The following is a 16,741-nucleotide window of genomic DNA, read 5'->3' on the forward strand; positions in this document are numbered from 1 at the left end:
TGGGATATTTCAGCAAGTTTGTATAATCAAATCTAGGTAATCTAGGCAAGCCATGTTAAAATGGAATTCCAAATTATGCCTGAATTTACCCAGTACAACTGACTTCAAAAGCAAGGTTTTACATTGACTAGGTGGTAAAATCTCACTAATTAACAATGCAGTAATTTTTAATTGTGATAATTCAGCAAGTGATGAGTTAAGCATATCTGTTTTTCATTATCTACAAGAAAAATATATTATGTACATTGTTTTATTAAAAATGCAATTACTAAGAGGGGAAAATTTTAAAAAGGACACCGCCCATTAACTAGTTAAAAATGAATGTGAAGGGGCACCTGTGGCTCAGTGGGTTGGGCCTCTGCCTTTGGCTCAGGTCATGATCTCAGGGTCCTGGGATCGAGCCCCACATTGAGCTCTCTGCTCAGCAGGGAGCCTGCTTCCCCCTCTCTCTCTGCCTGCCTCTCTCCTACTTGTGATCTCTGTGTCAAATAAATAAATAAAATCTTAAAAAAAAAAAAAAGAAGAAGAAGAAGAATGTGAAGATTTTACTTCATTTTGACTTGGTTTCACTTACCAGGTCCTTGGCATTTAGAGATACTTCATCCCACCAGGGGGAGATAAAGTAGTATTCACAATTCAGAATTCTCCTGAACATGAACTGATCACCTCTTTCATCATAGAATGGTTCAAATCCACAAAGTCTAGAAGGACAAAAGATAGAGAATAAAATGTCTTTAGAAGCCTAAATATATTTCATCAAATTTTTGCAGAAATTCCAGACTGCCCTTTCCAAGCTTTCTGTTATGATTGCAAGTCTACGTAGTACAAGTATGTAACTGCCTTGTTATAAATCACTTTTGACTGTATAAATACACAATCGTGTCCTCTGGAAGTAAAAACAGATACCAAACTGATTAAGAATTTCTACAAAGGAGGACACTGGGTGAAGTAGAGGAGAAGTGAGTTGGGGGAAATCGGAGGGGGAAACAAATCATGAGAGATTGTGGACTTTGAGAAACAAACTGAGGTTTTTGGAGGGGAGGGGGTTGGGGGTTGGGAGAGCCTGGTGGTGAGTATTAAGGAGGGCAGGTATTGCATGGAGCACTGGGTGTGGTGCATAAACAATAAATCTTGGAACACTGAAAAAAATAAATTAAAAATAATTTCTACAAAGAGTTTATAATAACATCAATAATTATGACACAAAACAACAATAAAGATAATAGCTAACATTATTATAACAGCTAACATTACATGCTAATGACTTGCTATGGAATTTTTTTAACCAGGAATTGAGAAGACAGATTGATTAGAATTCCAATTTATTAGGAAGTGGAAGAATCAGGATTTTCTTTTTGAGATTTTAAAGGGTTGGTTGATTGATTGACTTTTTGTGAGAGAGACAGCGTGAACAGGGGAAGGGGCAGAGTGAGAAAGAGAAGCAGGCTCCCCAATGAGCAGGGAGCCTGAGGACTTGGGGCTTCATCCCAGGACCCCAGGGTCATGACCTGAGCCAAAAGCAGACACTTAACTGACTGAGCCACCTAGGCACCCAAGAATTAGAGGAGTTTTTGAGGGTAAAGAGATTAAGAGGTAGACAGACAGAAAAGATTTTTCAGTCATTTTTACTCAGCCCTATTCACTGAACTCCTCCACAGAAATGAGTCAAATATTAGATTTCCATCCCACTCCAGTTTAAATTTCAGAGTGAACAAAGACAGGAAGTTAGACTGTTGTCAGGAAATGGTCTTTTAGAACTTGACACAGTAAACACACACGGCCAACAGAGATGAGTAGCTAGAGTCAGCGCAGCCTCACGTGAGACCCTCACTTCTGTCTTAAAGACCCATGTTCACCTTCATTTTCTAGTAGGGGGTCAGCCTACAAATGAATGGGGAAAGTGGGAGAAGAGAACTAGAGAATCATCTCTGGCATCCTAAAGGGAGAGAGAAAAAGTGAATTGCTGTTCGGGGCCCACTAAAGCCTCCACTGTTTACAGACAGGTACATACAGGTTCTGAAATCACTAGGGATCAAAAGGAGACCATATAAAAGAAATCCCTACCAGGGCATGTGTTGTACTGGACAAAAAAATGGGGGGTGGGGTGGAGAATGAACACGAAAAAAAACCCCAAAACATTCTCTCAAATTCTTCCTTCAAGCTGGCCAGGTTGGAGCAGAGCATGAAATGTTTGAATGTATTCTAATGTAGTGGGTTTCTAGACAGAAGCATTTTCTTACATCCTTTGCTCAGGGAACGTCCTGTTGGGAGAGTCTTTGTCTTTTTTAAATATTCCGGAGCCAGCCAGGAAAAGACAGGGTTTAGCAGTGCTGAGTCTCAGACTAGTGAGTCCCCCTGTCCACTGCAGCAGTCTACACAGAGAATCCTGCTGCCACATAAGGACAGAAAGGAGCCCATGTCCACACCTCGACAAGGAGGTAGCTCAGCCTTACTTGGCCATTCCTGTGCCATCCACAACACTAGAAAAGTATAGCTTATTCTTGGTTAGTTGTGGAGGAATTAGCCAATGTTCTAGGCTTAGTTTAAGAAAACTCATGTTTCTCCTTCTGGAAATCTAGAAAGAAACATGACAGTTCAGAAGGTACTCAGATGCCATTCTCACTTCTCAAACATGCCTGTGCATGTGTGCACTGTGATGGAAGTAAGAAGCTCATATCATGTCAGCCTGAAATGCCAAAAATAGAAGCAATGTGACACAGAGCAACATACACACATATACACCATGCAAAAAGCCTTCAGACATGGAAATATTTGAATAAAGACAATGATAGTTTAGGAGGATAGTAGGATTATACAGGCCTGAAGAGTGAAGGTATAATAAGGGGACCTTTAAGCCACTAGGCAGAACTGTGGTGTTGAAAGCTGAAAGAGAGAGTTTGAATCTTTGATGTTACTGATTCTGATTCTGACCTGAGCATTATAGTAGTTGCTTTTGTCTGTAGGTACAAAGGGTTTAGGTGTAAAAGGTAGAGGGGTCAGAATTTCTGTGAGAAACAACAAAATGGCTTTCATTCCCAGTCTATTGTCATACGTAGAAATAGCAAGGTCATAGCACAAAATAGCCTTATGGAACTTTTAATAATAGTAAAGGAGATATATAGGTCCAATGGCACGATCTTGGAGAAGTGTCCCAGTGAACCTTGCCAGGTGGACTTCATCAGTTGTTAATAAACTACAGATTAAACAACCCTGGGCTTAGGAGCTGACAGAAGTGAGGCCACACTAAAGGACATTAGTTGTAAGCAACGCTGATAATGTATTTTCATTTGAGAGCTACCACTGTGGACTTTGAGCCAACAACTATTAACTTAGTGACCTTATGTGAACGAGGGGAAAGGACCTTGACCTTTTTTTTTTTTTTTTTTTTTTTTTTTTTTTTAAAGTAGGCTCCCTATCCAGCATGGAGCCCAGCGTGAGCCCTGAACTCACGACCCAGAGATCAAGACCTCGGCTGAGATCAAGCTTAACCAGCTGAGCCACCCAGGAGCCCCAGAAAGACTTTTAAAATTATTTTCAGGGCTTTGATAAGATGTTTCTCCAACAATTATATTTTTTTCTCTTCATTTTCCCTGGTCAGTGACCACGTCATGGAATTTTATTCATTCCATATTTCAGGTTCTCAGGGTGAATGTGATGTCATTTCTCCGTCTCTCTAAGTTCTTGTACATCCTTAATGCTTTACCCCCGACCCCCCATCACATTTCAGCATGAAATTGCAACTGGTTGGGCACAATAACATTTTAGGGGCAAATCTGATTTGTTATTTGCATAGTGCAATTTTTCATTTAATGTCATTAAGTATGATATGTCACCTACCTAACTCAGGAGCCAACATTTTCTTCCCAGACGAAAAGTGATCTCAAATGTAAGCTATGGGAATTCTATGATGTGCCCCCAGGAATTCATTTTAATGAATTAAGCACTTAATAAGGCAAATACATTACCTAACAGTTTTGCCCTTTCATAAGAAAAAACATGGTTGTCTACCTCTCCAAATGCTTTTCAAGCTCTAGTATATTTTGGATCCACAAGGAATTCAATACCGAATCTATCTTTTGACATTACATCATAGCAGATGGCTATTTACTGGGTTGCTTGTTAAACCTTTTTGTCTTGGCTCCAGATGACTGAATATACCCAGATAAACTCAGAGTTTACTAATTTGTCTGAGGGTACCCTCCTTACCTTCCTTCTAGCTCTTATTACCTAGACACTGCACTTTCTAAGATCGCTATTAAATTAAACAAACAAATAAAAAATCCAAAACCTCTTTCTGTTATGGACTGAATTGTGTCTCCCTCAAATTCCTATGATGAGAAGTCCTCACCTGATGCTATTTGGAGATGAAGCCTTTGGGAGGTAACTAAGGTTGATGTGGTCATGGGGGGCAGGGCGCAGCTTTATGATGGGATTAGTGTCCTTAAAAGAAGAGATGCCAAAGAGCTCACATTTTTTTTCTCTGCCATGTGGGTAAAAAGTAAGAAGGCAGATGTCTGCAAGCCAGGAAGAGAGCTCTCCCCAGGACTGGACCTCCTGGCGCCCTGACCTCAGACTTCCAATGCCTGGAACTGTGATGAATACAAGCCTGTTGTTGAAGCCACCCTGCCTGCCCGATGAATACACTTTTTTTTTTTTTAATTTTTAATTTTTTATAAACATATATTTTTATCCCCAGGGGTACAGGTCTGTGAATCGCCAGGTTTACACACTTCACAGCACTCACCAAAGCACATACCCTCCCCAATGTCCATAACCCCACCCCCCCTTCTGCCAACCCCCCTCCCCCCAGCAACTACACTTTTTTTTATACCCTATAAAATCTCTTTGTAGATCTGAATGTTACAGGTTCCAACAGGCAACTGTGCAGTGTCCTCCAAATGGCAGCCAAAGCTACTTGTTTTGAATTAAACTCTGGAACTCATGGATATCTTGCTTCTGTGGCTGCTCTTCAGCAGTCTTCTCACACACCCTCACTCCTTGCTTTCCTTCATGCTCCTCTGCTCTTCTACCATCTCCTTGGCAAACTGCCTGAAACCCCTTGGTTATTAGTAGACGGAAGCTCAGGAATGGAGTTTGGGAAACCAGAAAATGTGAGATTTAGTTGTTTTGGTTGTGTGTGTGTGTGTGTGTGGTTTTTATCAGAGAAATTCAGCTTCTCTGAGTTTAGGGTATTAAACTCAAGGTCCTTGAGGACCTAACAGAGACAGAAAACAAAACTGATAGCCAAACTGCATTAAAAACACTGCTGACAAGAAATGTCCCTGTCTGGAATTGCTTAGGAGATTAAAGAGCCATTTGCCCTTTAAAAAGGATTCATACTGTATTTTGATGAGACATAAATAAGTAAAACAAGGGCAAGTTTAATAGATGGACCTGAGTTTCCCATTTCTTCTTAACATCAAATAGGGAATTGTTCCCCAAATCTGCTATCCATTGCCCTGCAGAATGAGGCGCAGAAAAGCCGTGGACAGACAGTCTGGCCCCAGGAAAATCAGAGAAGAAAATGCGATGCTTGTTTTCAGAAAAGTCTACCACTAACTACGTTTAGTATGCTGTAGAAAATCACAAAAGTCTAAAGTAATCTTGCTTTTTATGAGGCCTCTAAGTACTTAAGAAATATTACAGCAAAGGCAAATAGTACCCATAGAGATTGCTTTTCTTCACTTACAAGATGTAGGTGATTATTCCTACAGACCACATGTCCACCTCAGGTCCATAGGCGCAGCCTCTAAGAATTTCAGGTGCTGCAGAAAGAATGAATATTGTGTTAAATCCGACTTTAAATTTAAATTTTACATCCTGAAAACAAGCAACAGGTAAGAAATTAATTAACAGAAAGTTCAGAAATAGTTTTGTAATCAATTTTGTCCCCCCAAACCAAAGTATGAGACTACAAATTCTTAACATCTATTTTAATGGGAAAAAGTCAAGTCTTTTTGTGTTTGGGGTGCATAAATATAAAGCTATTAACTTTGATAGTCTACACTGAAGCATCGTTCCAACCAGACAGATCTGCTGTAAAAGATTCCTTTCTTCAAAAGGAGATTTGTAGGCAGAAAACAAAGACAAGTTCCGCAGAGTAAGGGGGAAAAGGCACAGTGATTCTACCTTGAGATCTAGATCTACTCGGAGCAGGGACATCCATGCATGTGTATATCTGACCGTGTGCAGGGCCGGGAGCAGGGTGGATGGGGTGGGAAGCACTGAGAAGCCTCAAGTGCTGGGAGGCTGGAAGAAGAGTTGGAAGGGGCCCTGATACATGCCCTAGCACTGAGAACTACATGTAGGTCACCTGAGCGCAGCTGTCCCCAGTCAGTTTGGAATTATGCATGAAGGAAGGGGTCTTCTCTGTGCACAACGAACCTGCTCCTATTAGCCCTGCTCACTGTGAAAGTGGAAGGTCTTCTCAGCCATGAAAGGGCCCTGTAGTATAGAATGATGAGATCTTTTCTGTTGGTACTTATGTTGGAGCTGTGAAAATGGAGAGTTAAGTGGGGCCAATCGTTTGCACAGAGAATTGGAGGTGTTATGTTTGCCTAACAAGGAAGAAAAAAAAAAATAATAATAAGGCTCAGACCTGTAGCCCAGAGTGGCCTTTTTCTATTTTGAACAGAAGTGCTGTAAATGTCAGTGGGGTCCCCGAGCTAGGAGCTGACTGATGAATGCTCAGGACTCCCTAAGGGAGGCTTTGGGGATGCGGGCATCACATTCCTCCTTCCAGCTGGAAGCAGGAGAGCAAGGGAGCTGGATTCCTGTCTACACAGGCTGGACATGTCATATTCAGTGTAGACTGTTAAAGTGAGCTCTGGAAGGAAGCTATTTTCCTGGGACTTTGGATGTAACTTAGAAGAAGGAGCCCAGTGAATTTTCCACTGACGGCTTCCCATACTGTCCCTGCATCTCCCTATCCTTTTGCAATCAGGATCTTCTCTTCCCTGTAAAAGTTGTGTTACATAAAATACAGGAGATGAAGAGCCCATACAGTGAAATGAGTGTGCAGTGTAACATACCAGCAGCCACGCAGCAAGATGGACCCTCTAAAGCATAGCATCAGGGGCTAAGAAGTTCTTCTCATCTATGGACACATTATTCCTAGAAATTCTCCCTCTTAGGATTTAATTAGCATAATGAAGAAAAGGCACACTCATTGACAACACTGTTCGTTCTTTTGGGTTAGCTTTTCTTTTCCATGGCAATCTGGTCCCATATCTGGTTCCATTGGGCCCCAATACTGAACTCCCACTTGCAAATGCTTTGCTCATGAGAGTTCAAAGGAAACTCGGGTTAGACCACCACTGTCAGGAGGGCAGCTGCCATTGTCTACGGGGCTGAGGTCTTCCAGTCAGGCAGGAGAACACATGCACACTTGGTACTATTGTTAGTCCTTCCCCACTCAAGTCTTCCTGTCCATGGAGTGCTATCGTGTCCCACACGGACATTTAAACATGCAGAAATATGTTGGGGAGAGTCTTTGACATAATCTGGGACTTGTTTTTACTCTAAAATCTAAGGGAGTTGGATCAGCTGATTTCTAAGTTTACTCTGAGGTTTAAGCTGCTAGCCACCTTGTTATCAGTAGAGGAATCATTACTGATAGTTTACACAAGAAGAGAGGACCTGCACTTTACTTCCAGAACCTGCTGCACTCCCACATTCTTCCTGCGGGAGTGCCTATTACATGCATGGACCTGTGGGGGCAATGAGCCCTCCCCTTCTGTGCTGTTCAGAGATTAGCACGCTGTTGCAAAGGCCAGGGGCTTTTTCTGGCCATTCTTTTTTTTTTTTTTTTTCAGTGTTCCAAGATTCATTGTTTTATGCACCACACCCAGTGCTCCATGTAACACGTGCCCTCCTTAATACCCACCACCGGGCTCACCCATGCCCCACCCCTCTCCCCTCCAAAACTGTTTGTTTCTCAGAGTCCACAGTCTCTCATGGTTTGTCTCCCCCTCCGATTTCCCCCAATTCACTTTTCCTTTCCTTCTCCTAATGTCCTCCATGTTATTCCTTATGAAGCCAGCATTACCCTGATCCCTAAACCAGGAAAAGCCCCATCAAAAAGGAGAATTTCAGACCAATATCCCTGATGAATATGGAAGCCAAGATTCTCAACAAGATCCTAGCTAATAGGATCCAACAGTACATTAAAAAGATTATCTATCATGACCAGGTGGGATTCATCCCTGGGATGCAAGGGTGGGTCAACATTTGCAAATCAATCAACGTGATAGAACAAATCAATAAGAGAAGAGAGAAGAACCACATAGTCCTCTCAATTGATACAGAAAAGGCATTTGACAAAATACAGCATCCCTTCCTGATTAAAACTCTTCAAAGTATCAGGAGAGAGGAAACATCCATCAACTTGATAAAATCTGTCTATGAAAAACTCACAGCAAATATCATCCTCAATGGGGAAAAGCTCACAGCCTTCCCTTTGAGATCAAGAACATGACAAGGATGCCCACTCTTGCCACTGTTGTTCAACATAGTGCTAGAAGTTCTAGCAACAGCAACCAGACAACAAAAAGAAATAAAATGTATTCAAACTAGCCATTCTTTATAGCTCCCAGGCTAAGGTTCCAAACGAAGTGATTACCACAGAACAAAATTCTTTCTGAATCCACTTTATGGGGCATCTGGGTTTCTTATCCGAAGTGGCAATATCTGACCCTTCCTAGCACTGGGTCTAACTTTACCTCTAGAGGCAAGTCAGTACCTTGTAAAGCATTATTAGGCAGCAATGTGGGCAAACTTCTAGTGTGAAAAGCTAAACTTTCCCTTAAGAGGTTAACTGAGACAAAAGGAGTACAGAATGTTTTTGCCCTTCATCATAAGTTTCTCTTAAAAAGAATTTATAGGGACGCCTGGGTGGCTCAGTTGGTTGAGCAGCTGCCTTCGGCTCAGGTCATGATCCCAGGGTCCTGGGATCAAGTCCCACATCGGGCTCCTTGCTCGGCAGGGAGCCTGCTTCTCCCTCTGCCTCTGCCTGCCTGTGCTCGCTCACTCTCTCTCCCTCTGTATCTGACAAATAAATAAAAATCTTAAAAAAAAAGAATTTATAATATTTACTAATCATAATTCAAAATTTAGGGGAAACAAACTCTAAGCACCTAGACTCAGTCAGGTCCCATTCACAGTTAACCTTTAAATATTTTTTCTTTAACATGACCTTGACTTTAAGACCAGTAGAACATACTTTTTTAATGTATCTGAACCCTTTCTAAGTGCCAAAGATTTCTAGAATAAACTTCAGACTTCAGCATACCAGTACTACAAGTCTCCAAGATATCAAATATCCTTGTGGTGGATTCTATAAATTTGTGATTTTCTTAAGGTGAAACATAGTTGGTTACTTCCAACTTAGTTCAAGAAAAGACATCAGCTAGTGTGCCTTTTAAAGCTATAAGCACTCCCAACGGTCCTTCCTGTCTTTTCTCACCTCATTGCCAAAACAAACAAACAAACAAACAAACAAACAAAATAAAGTAGGGAAGAAAATTATTTCAAGGTGTGATCTAGTTTTTAAAAAGGTATTTAAAATAATTTAGAATCATCTTTTCTAAAAATAGTTGATAACCCTTTATTGATTTTTCTGGCTGTCTTCTAAGTGGGTCCAAGTTTTCTGCCACTTCCTAAACTTTTATCCTTCATGTCATTGCTCATTAACGCTAAATGCTACAGAGCTCCCAGGACACTTCATACTCTAAGCTCCAGTACAGAATGATTTTGGCAAATGGTCTTAGAATTGCCAAGATACCAGACTTCACGTTTTAAAAAGCAATTTTAATGGAATATAAAATTCATATTAAAAATGCAAACTTTAGTGATAATTATTTACCAACATCCCACTTAGATCTCAAGAGTGCTGATTTTTTGATAAGATCATGGTACCATGAAAACATCTAGAGACTGGGGCTCCTGGGGGTCCATCTACAGGCTGGGGTGAATTTCATTTTCTTAAATAAATCCACTGTAACCAGTTTTAGGAATGGTCCTACATAAAAAGCATGGGGTATGTCTTACAGCACACTGATAGGGACCACTGATGCTAGGTTTCCCCTCTTTTCCTAAAGCCATCGGGATGATTTTGGTCACTGACTGTACCTTTATTTTGTTAATCCCTCGTGACCTCTTGAGTTAAAACTACAGAGTGACATTCTGTACCCGAAGACTTCTTTCCAACTACTGTTGACTGTTTGGAGAAAGACAAATCCAAGGGACACTTATGTGAATGAAGTCCATATGTTCATTCATTTACTCATTAAACAAATCATCAACTATTTATTAAATACCTGCTGTATGACGGACTGCATTGGGTAGTGCTGGAGTAGTAATGGGGAGTTCAAGAGGACAAGTCTTTGCCATCATGGAGCTTACAGTTGGGTGGGGAAGGAAGACATTGATCCAGAAAACCCATGAAGAAATGCAAAGTGGTAAATGGAAGTGCTTGGAGGGCCTTTCTAATAGAGGGCTACCTGCTCAGAAAGATCAGAGAAGGTGAGTATAGAAAGCGACGTTTAAACTGAGATGTGAAGGGCTAGAGAAGTGAGCCAGGCAAAGGGAGAGGGTGGAGGGAGAAGTTAGAGGGCAAAGGGAGTGGGTGAGCAAAGACAGTGGAAAGTGGGTTGGCTGGAGCAAGCATGCAGGCACAGACTTCGTGGTGGGCAGGAGCAAGCGGGCTTAAGGAACTGGGGCAGCCAGTGTGGCTGGAGGTGCAAAGCCAGGTCCTACTGAGATGAGTCCCTGCCAGGCAGCTCAAGGCCAGACCACAGATTCCAATAGGTCAGGGCTTTTGTTTGTTTGTATGTTTTAAATTCTCTCCAATGCTTTTGTTTTAGTGATTCCCAGCATATGAGGGAAAAACTATTTCATCTTAAAGCCAGAATCTGGCTTTGCAGCATTAGGCCCCCTCCTATAGCTGAGGGAAAACTCCTATAGCTTTTCACTTGTAGAGGCTTGTCTTGAATTCCAGAGTTCTCTGGGGACCACAAAAGTCCATGGCATCTAGAAGTCCCTCTAAACTTTGCCTCTGAGGAGTGAACACTGTAGAAGGAGGAGAAAAAGGGATTTATCTGAAGCAGAAGAGCAGTGTTTGGAAATTTCTCCCCTTATTGTTCTGAATGTGGCTAGGAACCCAGAGGAGAACGCGGGCAGGGCTGCCTCCAATAGGCAGCAGCAGTGCCCACAGCTGGGCAGACTACATTGTACCTTCCTCAGCATGAGCACCACGTGTGGTCCTTTGTCACAATGTCACATATATTTGGTGAGAACGGGGAACAAAATTTTAAGCTCTGTCAAGTGTAGTTTATGCTTTGACAGCAGAGAAGACAGGCAATGTCCTAGTGCAGTTTGCTAAGTGTTCTAACGAAGGTGTGAATCAGACTGGGAAACAGTTGCAATGTTTCCAGAAGGGGTTGCCTCTGGCTAGGAGCAGCCTTGTCAGTTTACTACAGTAAATCTCAGAAGAGTTCCATACTGCTGTTCCATGGTGTGAAAGGTTGAGAAGGACTGAGGAGACATTTGGGGCTTCTGTCATTTTGGTTATCTATGACTTGTTAGTGTAGACCAAGAAAGAAGTCTGAAGGATGCTTTGAAACCCAAGTGGTATAACATATGTTCTAAAGCATCTCTTCCATTTTCCTGGGCTCTTGATCTTTTATACCACAAATATCAGTCACTCCAACTTGCACTTAATATTTTTCATTTAAACTGTTTAAAAAAGTCTTCCTTGCCACATGGATTACGTGGTATTTCTCTTCATATAAATCTTATAAATGGGTGAAGAATGATAGCCAGTTTATTTTCCTCACCTTATTTTTTATTTTTTTAAATAATACCCTGAAGAGAAAATCAAATATCTGAGAACACCTAAGTACTTTCGGAAGAGGAGAAAATAAACACAACCTATTTTTATTACCCTGGGAAAGTTCCATTTCTATGAAATTCACTTTTCTATGATCCCACAGAGCCCTCCCATCTTAGAGTAATCACTATTTGTTCCAAATCTTAATCAGACTGAGCCTCTTGCTCACTTTAAAGATGTGATGAATGCTGGCCCAGGAACAACAAAGATGTATTGACTGTTGAAAAGTTGCTTTTCCATTTTTGTGAGGAGGTGGAGTGTGAGTAAATAAACCCAACTCATCCTAATATTAACATCATACAAGAATCTTTTTTGGATATGGAGATACAGATAGAAAGTGATGGATGTGGACTCTGAACTCTGTTAAGAATGGCAAATACCACGTTTTTCTCTAAAGGAGCTATGAATCTCACTGATAATTATCACTAATAATTCTTTTGAAATATTTTCATTTTATGCATATCCTTTCTCCAACAACATTCTAAAACGGAACATTTTGTGGGTGTTCAGGGCCCAAAGAATACATTTTAAGCAAGTCTCCTACCCACTTGTCATCAGTCACCCTTCCTGTGACCGCTTCTCCCCTACATTCCGCCCTCACATGTGTAATAATAGAGCTGAGTCCTCAGCTCTGAATTCTCTGGCACGGCTGGTTTTGTTCCTGAAGTTGTCACTTACACTCATAGAGAGGGAAGCACAGGAAGTGATTTATGGTGGGGGACCCAGAAGCCAAGGATGACCAGCACATTAAAAGACTGCTTCTAAACCAAAGGAACATGAAAAGTGGGAGGATGATGTTGGTGACAATCTCTATGGACTCAATTTTATAAGGCATCTTGGGCTGGAATATATTTGGTTAACTTAGATTGAATTAAGTGCTTGCCATAATCCTCAACACAGTTTTACACATATAAAACATATAGACAGACCACGTAATATTTTTAATGCCACAGACCATGTATCTGCTGGGTGATACAGAGATGAGCAGAACTCTTCATCCCTTTCCCTTCCTGATGGCCCCGAATCCCGAGACACAAGTCAGTCAGCCTCTGGGGCCATTTCTGAGCCAGAGAGGCAGGCCCTCCTACTGCTGACAGCTTCAGATGTTAGACTATTGTCTTGTACATTGTGCTCCATATCTGTGCCTTACAGCATCCACTCATAATTCCTAATTCTGTCCTATGACGCTGCTTCCTTCACTGTCTGATGTTCTTTGATTAATGAATGTGGTTCCTTCTCTCTGGCCTGCTGATGGGGACGTTCGTTGCTTTGGGATCAGTTTGGGTTGTTTCTTTTTCTGCCTTGGGGATGCTAGAGAGTCTTGTGACTTCGCACAGCATCTATATGCTGAAAGGGCTCACATTGATATCAATAGCCATGTCCCTGCTCCTGAACATTAAATATATCCTTCTGCCCACGTGTCACCTCCACCTGGATCTCTCACAGTCCCCCAAATACAAATATCAAGTATCAAAATCAACAAGCCCCAATCCCTTTGTTTCCAAGGTCCTCCCCACCTCAGTTAATGTGAACTCTATCCTTGCAGTTGGAGCTCTTTGGTCCTCTCTCCTACCTATTTTTTCTCCCCTTGTCACTGCACTCCACCCAACTGCCTCCTTCCTGGACCTACAGACACCGACGCATGTTTTTGCTCTAGGGTTGGTGTGCTCTGTCCCCTCTATCTAGAGTGTTTCTTTCCACAGACTCCACATGGTTTGCTCTCTCCCTTTCCTCTTTCAAGTCTCTGTTCTTCTGCTCTCTTCTCCAGTGAAGCCTTCCTTGATCAGCCTGTTTGTGGCAGCCCAAGCTCCCAGCACTTCCTTTCCTCTTTCCCAACTCCACAGAAATCATAACCTCTTTCTATATACTGACACACTCATTTTATTATTTGTCTTCTCCCATTAAAATATGCCATTCTTAAAGAGGAGCTTTTGTTAGTTTGTTTTATCACTATATCTTAGCACCTAGAATAGTGCCTGGTGCATAGTAGGAACTCAATAAATATTTATTAAATGAAAAAAGGACTGAATAGCTACACAACTAAAGTTCCACACAATACACTTTGTTTAGGTCAGTACCAAACCAATATAAAACCCCAAGAGGCTCATTTTCCTCTAGAATTAAAACCTCCAAGATAGCTTAAAATAAGCCTGCACTCCACCAGCTGAGTCCCTGTCCTCTGCAAGGTTAAGAACAAGATGAGCTATGGCCTTTCCTCGCCATTCCTGTATCTGTCCCTAACCCCACTTTTTCCCTTTGCCTGGCGTTTGTTCATTTGGATCAAGTGTTGTGGTCATATGGCGGTTGGCGACACAGCCTATCTTAGGGAGAAAGAAGGGCCACGGTATCAAAATGGAGATGAACCTGGACCCGCTTTACCCACCTGCTGAGAATTCTCTGCTTGCTTCCTCTCACATTTCCTGCTCTTTCCCATGGTTAGCTAGCCCCACAGGAGCCCCATGTATACACATCAGCCTGTCAAGCATTATATTTATATTATAATTTATATTATATATAAATTATATATATTCGCAATTGATATTTTACTATGTACTCTTCTGTTTTTTTCTTAAACTCACTATAAAAAGGAAGTCATCGTTGTGGGTATTTCCTTAATTCTCAGTGAGATCATCCCTTAGGTGGTTAGATTACCAATGTATCATAATACTCTTATTTCACCTTAGCTCTTTAGTCCTCCAGAAGTGAACAAAATACAGCTTTTATGAAGCTATACTGAAAGCATAGAGTTTAGATTATTAGATTTGCTTTTTTTACTTCACTTAAATTTTTCTACATTGGTCACATAAGTGTTTGTTCATGCAGACACAAGTCTCTTCTGTTTGACTCCAGGCTGTTGAGGAATTATCTTTAATTTCAGTATAGTGAACATAAGAAGTTATTTCTTTAAAACATAACAATGTGGGAGCAACATAAGATCATCACTCTTACGCAACCCTGGCAAATGCCAACAGAAAATAAATTCTGAACAGCTTCTAGACCCTGTAAATGGAACTTGGACAGGCAGATAAAAATATGAAATATGAACATACATAGTTTAATTAACTGAGCTTATGAATTAGAAATTAGTATTAGGAATACTCTTTTATCTCACTCTTTACCATATTGTTTTCTTTTCTACTCTAACAAACAGCTTGTTCTTCCTTTCTGTGATTGACATGGGTAGGGTGAACAAGCACAGACTTCAAGCCTTAAATAGCTAAACCAGTCAAGACATTTTGGTTGTATACACTGTGGCCCATTTATCAAGAGCCATGACCTAATGGATTTTTTGGGGGGGGGATTGGTTTGTTTTTTCTGTTTTTTGAGACCTATTTCTTTTCCCAGCAACAAGATGTGGGGAATTTCTTCATGGTTATTTCAGAGCACTACTCATTGATTTCATTTATCTGGATCACAGATTTTAATTTTCTGGCCTGGAGTTTATTTTCAACTGGGCACATTTCCCAGGAAATAATGAGTATTTGCTTAAACACACAGCATCTGTGATTTTTCTTTTGCAATTCACTTATAGGAGAACCCTCTGTTATTAATAGCCTGGGGCAAAGGTTCCATGAATGAAACCGAATGGGTGGCTTTTCACTTGTGTATTTCCTGACAAATGACAGATGGTATAATATAAATACCCACTCCCTCAAAAGATGTAACTGAGAAAGCCTTTCAGTAAAGGTAGAAACTAGACCCAGTGTACTTGAGGCTAACTGACCTGGGATGGAATTATCCTTACAACAAGCAAGGAAACAAGCTCACACCTCTCCTCTCCATCAATTATACGGGCTTCAGACCCCTTTTTAAGTCAAATGTAAAGTCTTTGTGTAAGTCGTGCTTTCTGTAGGATGGCAGTGATTTCCACCAGTCTTGCACTTGGCTCTCATTTCCAACTCATTCTATCGATGGGCAGATTCCTCCCCACCTAAGTATTCTCAGAGAAGACACACCACCCCATGATAGTACTCACATGGGGTGTGGGGAGAAAGGCTAGAACTGAGGGACCCTCAAAGGGGCTTCAGCCTTGCCTATGAACAGTCTGTTTCTAAGACAGATGAATAGAAATATTATTTTATTGATTTTTTTTTTAAGAGTTTAAACTCTGCATCTTTCTTCTGCTCTAGATCATCCACCTCCTGTGCCTTGGTGTCACTGTGACGTCTGTTTTTCCCTAACTCAGCCCTCCAGTGTTTTCTGTGTTACTATACACAGGTGGATTCTTAAAATCCTGACCCCAACTCTAGTCCCACTTTGAGTAAAATTTAGCATATTTCCTTTGGGAAATATGTATGTATGAAGAAATACATGTTTATTTATATATAATTTGGACCTTGACCTTGTAATTAAACACATCAAACTTACTTATTTTTGAATTCCAAGCCTGCCTCAACCTACATAATAGTAATTCCACACACATGTTTTGCACTTCAGAGTCCACAGAGCACTTCTATTTTTCCCTCTCAATCCTTCCTCCCTCCACCCCCAGCTTCCTTTCTGCTTTCTCAGCCTTTTCCTAGAGCAAATTACGGCTTCCTGGTGAGCCTCTATGTAGAGCATAGCAGAAGGATTATATGGATCACATTCAGTCAACCAATTTCCTCCTTCCCCATTACATAGCCTTTAGGGTGATGTGGGTATCTGCCGGGAAAATTAAATAGTAAACGGAAAATAAGCCTCCATTATTGGATGGCATTATCTGTAAGATGGGCCTGTTTATGGCAATGACAGGAGTCTGAAAAAGTATTTTTTTTAAAAGATTTTATTTATTTATTTGACAGACAGATCACATGTAGGCAGAGAAGCAGGCAGAGAGAGAGGAAGGGAAGCAGGCTCCCCGCTGATCAGGGA

At 41.2% G+C, this 16,741-nt stretch overlaps 1 protein-coding gene across 4 annotated transcripts in view; it reads right to left on the minus strand.

Annotated features, from left to right (window-relative positions):
- Positions 1–16,741, minus strand: part of CAMK4 (calcium/calmodulin dependent protein kinase IV) — a 232,289-nt gene that overhangs the window by 15,700 nt on the left and 199,848 nt on the right. For all 4 annotated transcript variants that reach the window (XM_045087141.1, XM_045087140.1, XM_045087142.1 and 1 more), the window contains 2 exons: positions 5,690–5,765; positions 575–701 (listed from right to left, as the gene is read on the minus strand). In XM_045087141.1, the coding sequence (XP_044943076.1) occupies positions 575–701; positions 5,690–5,765 (203 nt within the window). The remainder of the gene's footprint in view (positions 1–574; positions 702–5,689; positions 5,766–16,741) is intronic.

Source organism: Mustela putorius, unplaced genomic scaffold (assembly GCF_011764305.1).
Source record: "Mustela putorius furo isolate JIRA1106 unplaced genomic scaffold, ASM1176430v1.1 tig00001059_pilon_pilon_pilon, whole genome shotgun sequence".
NCBI lineage: Eukaryota > Metazoa > Chordata > Mammalia > Carnivora > Mustelidae > Mustela > Mustela putorius.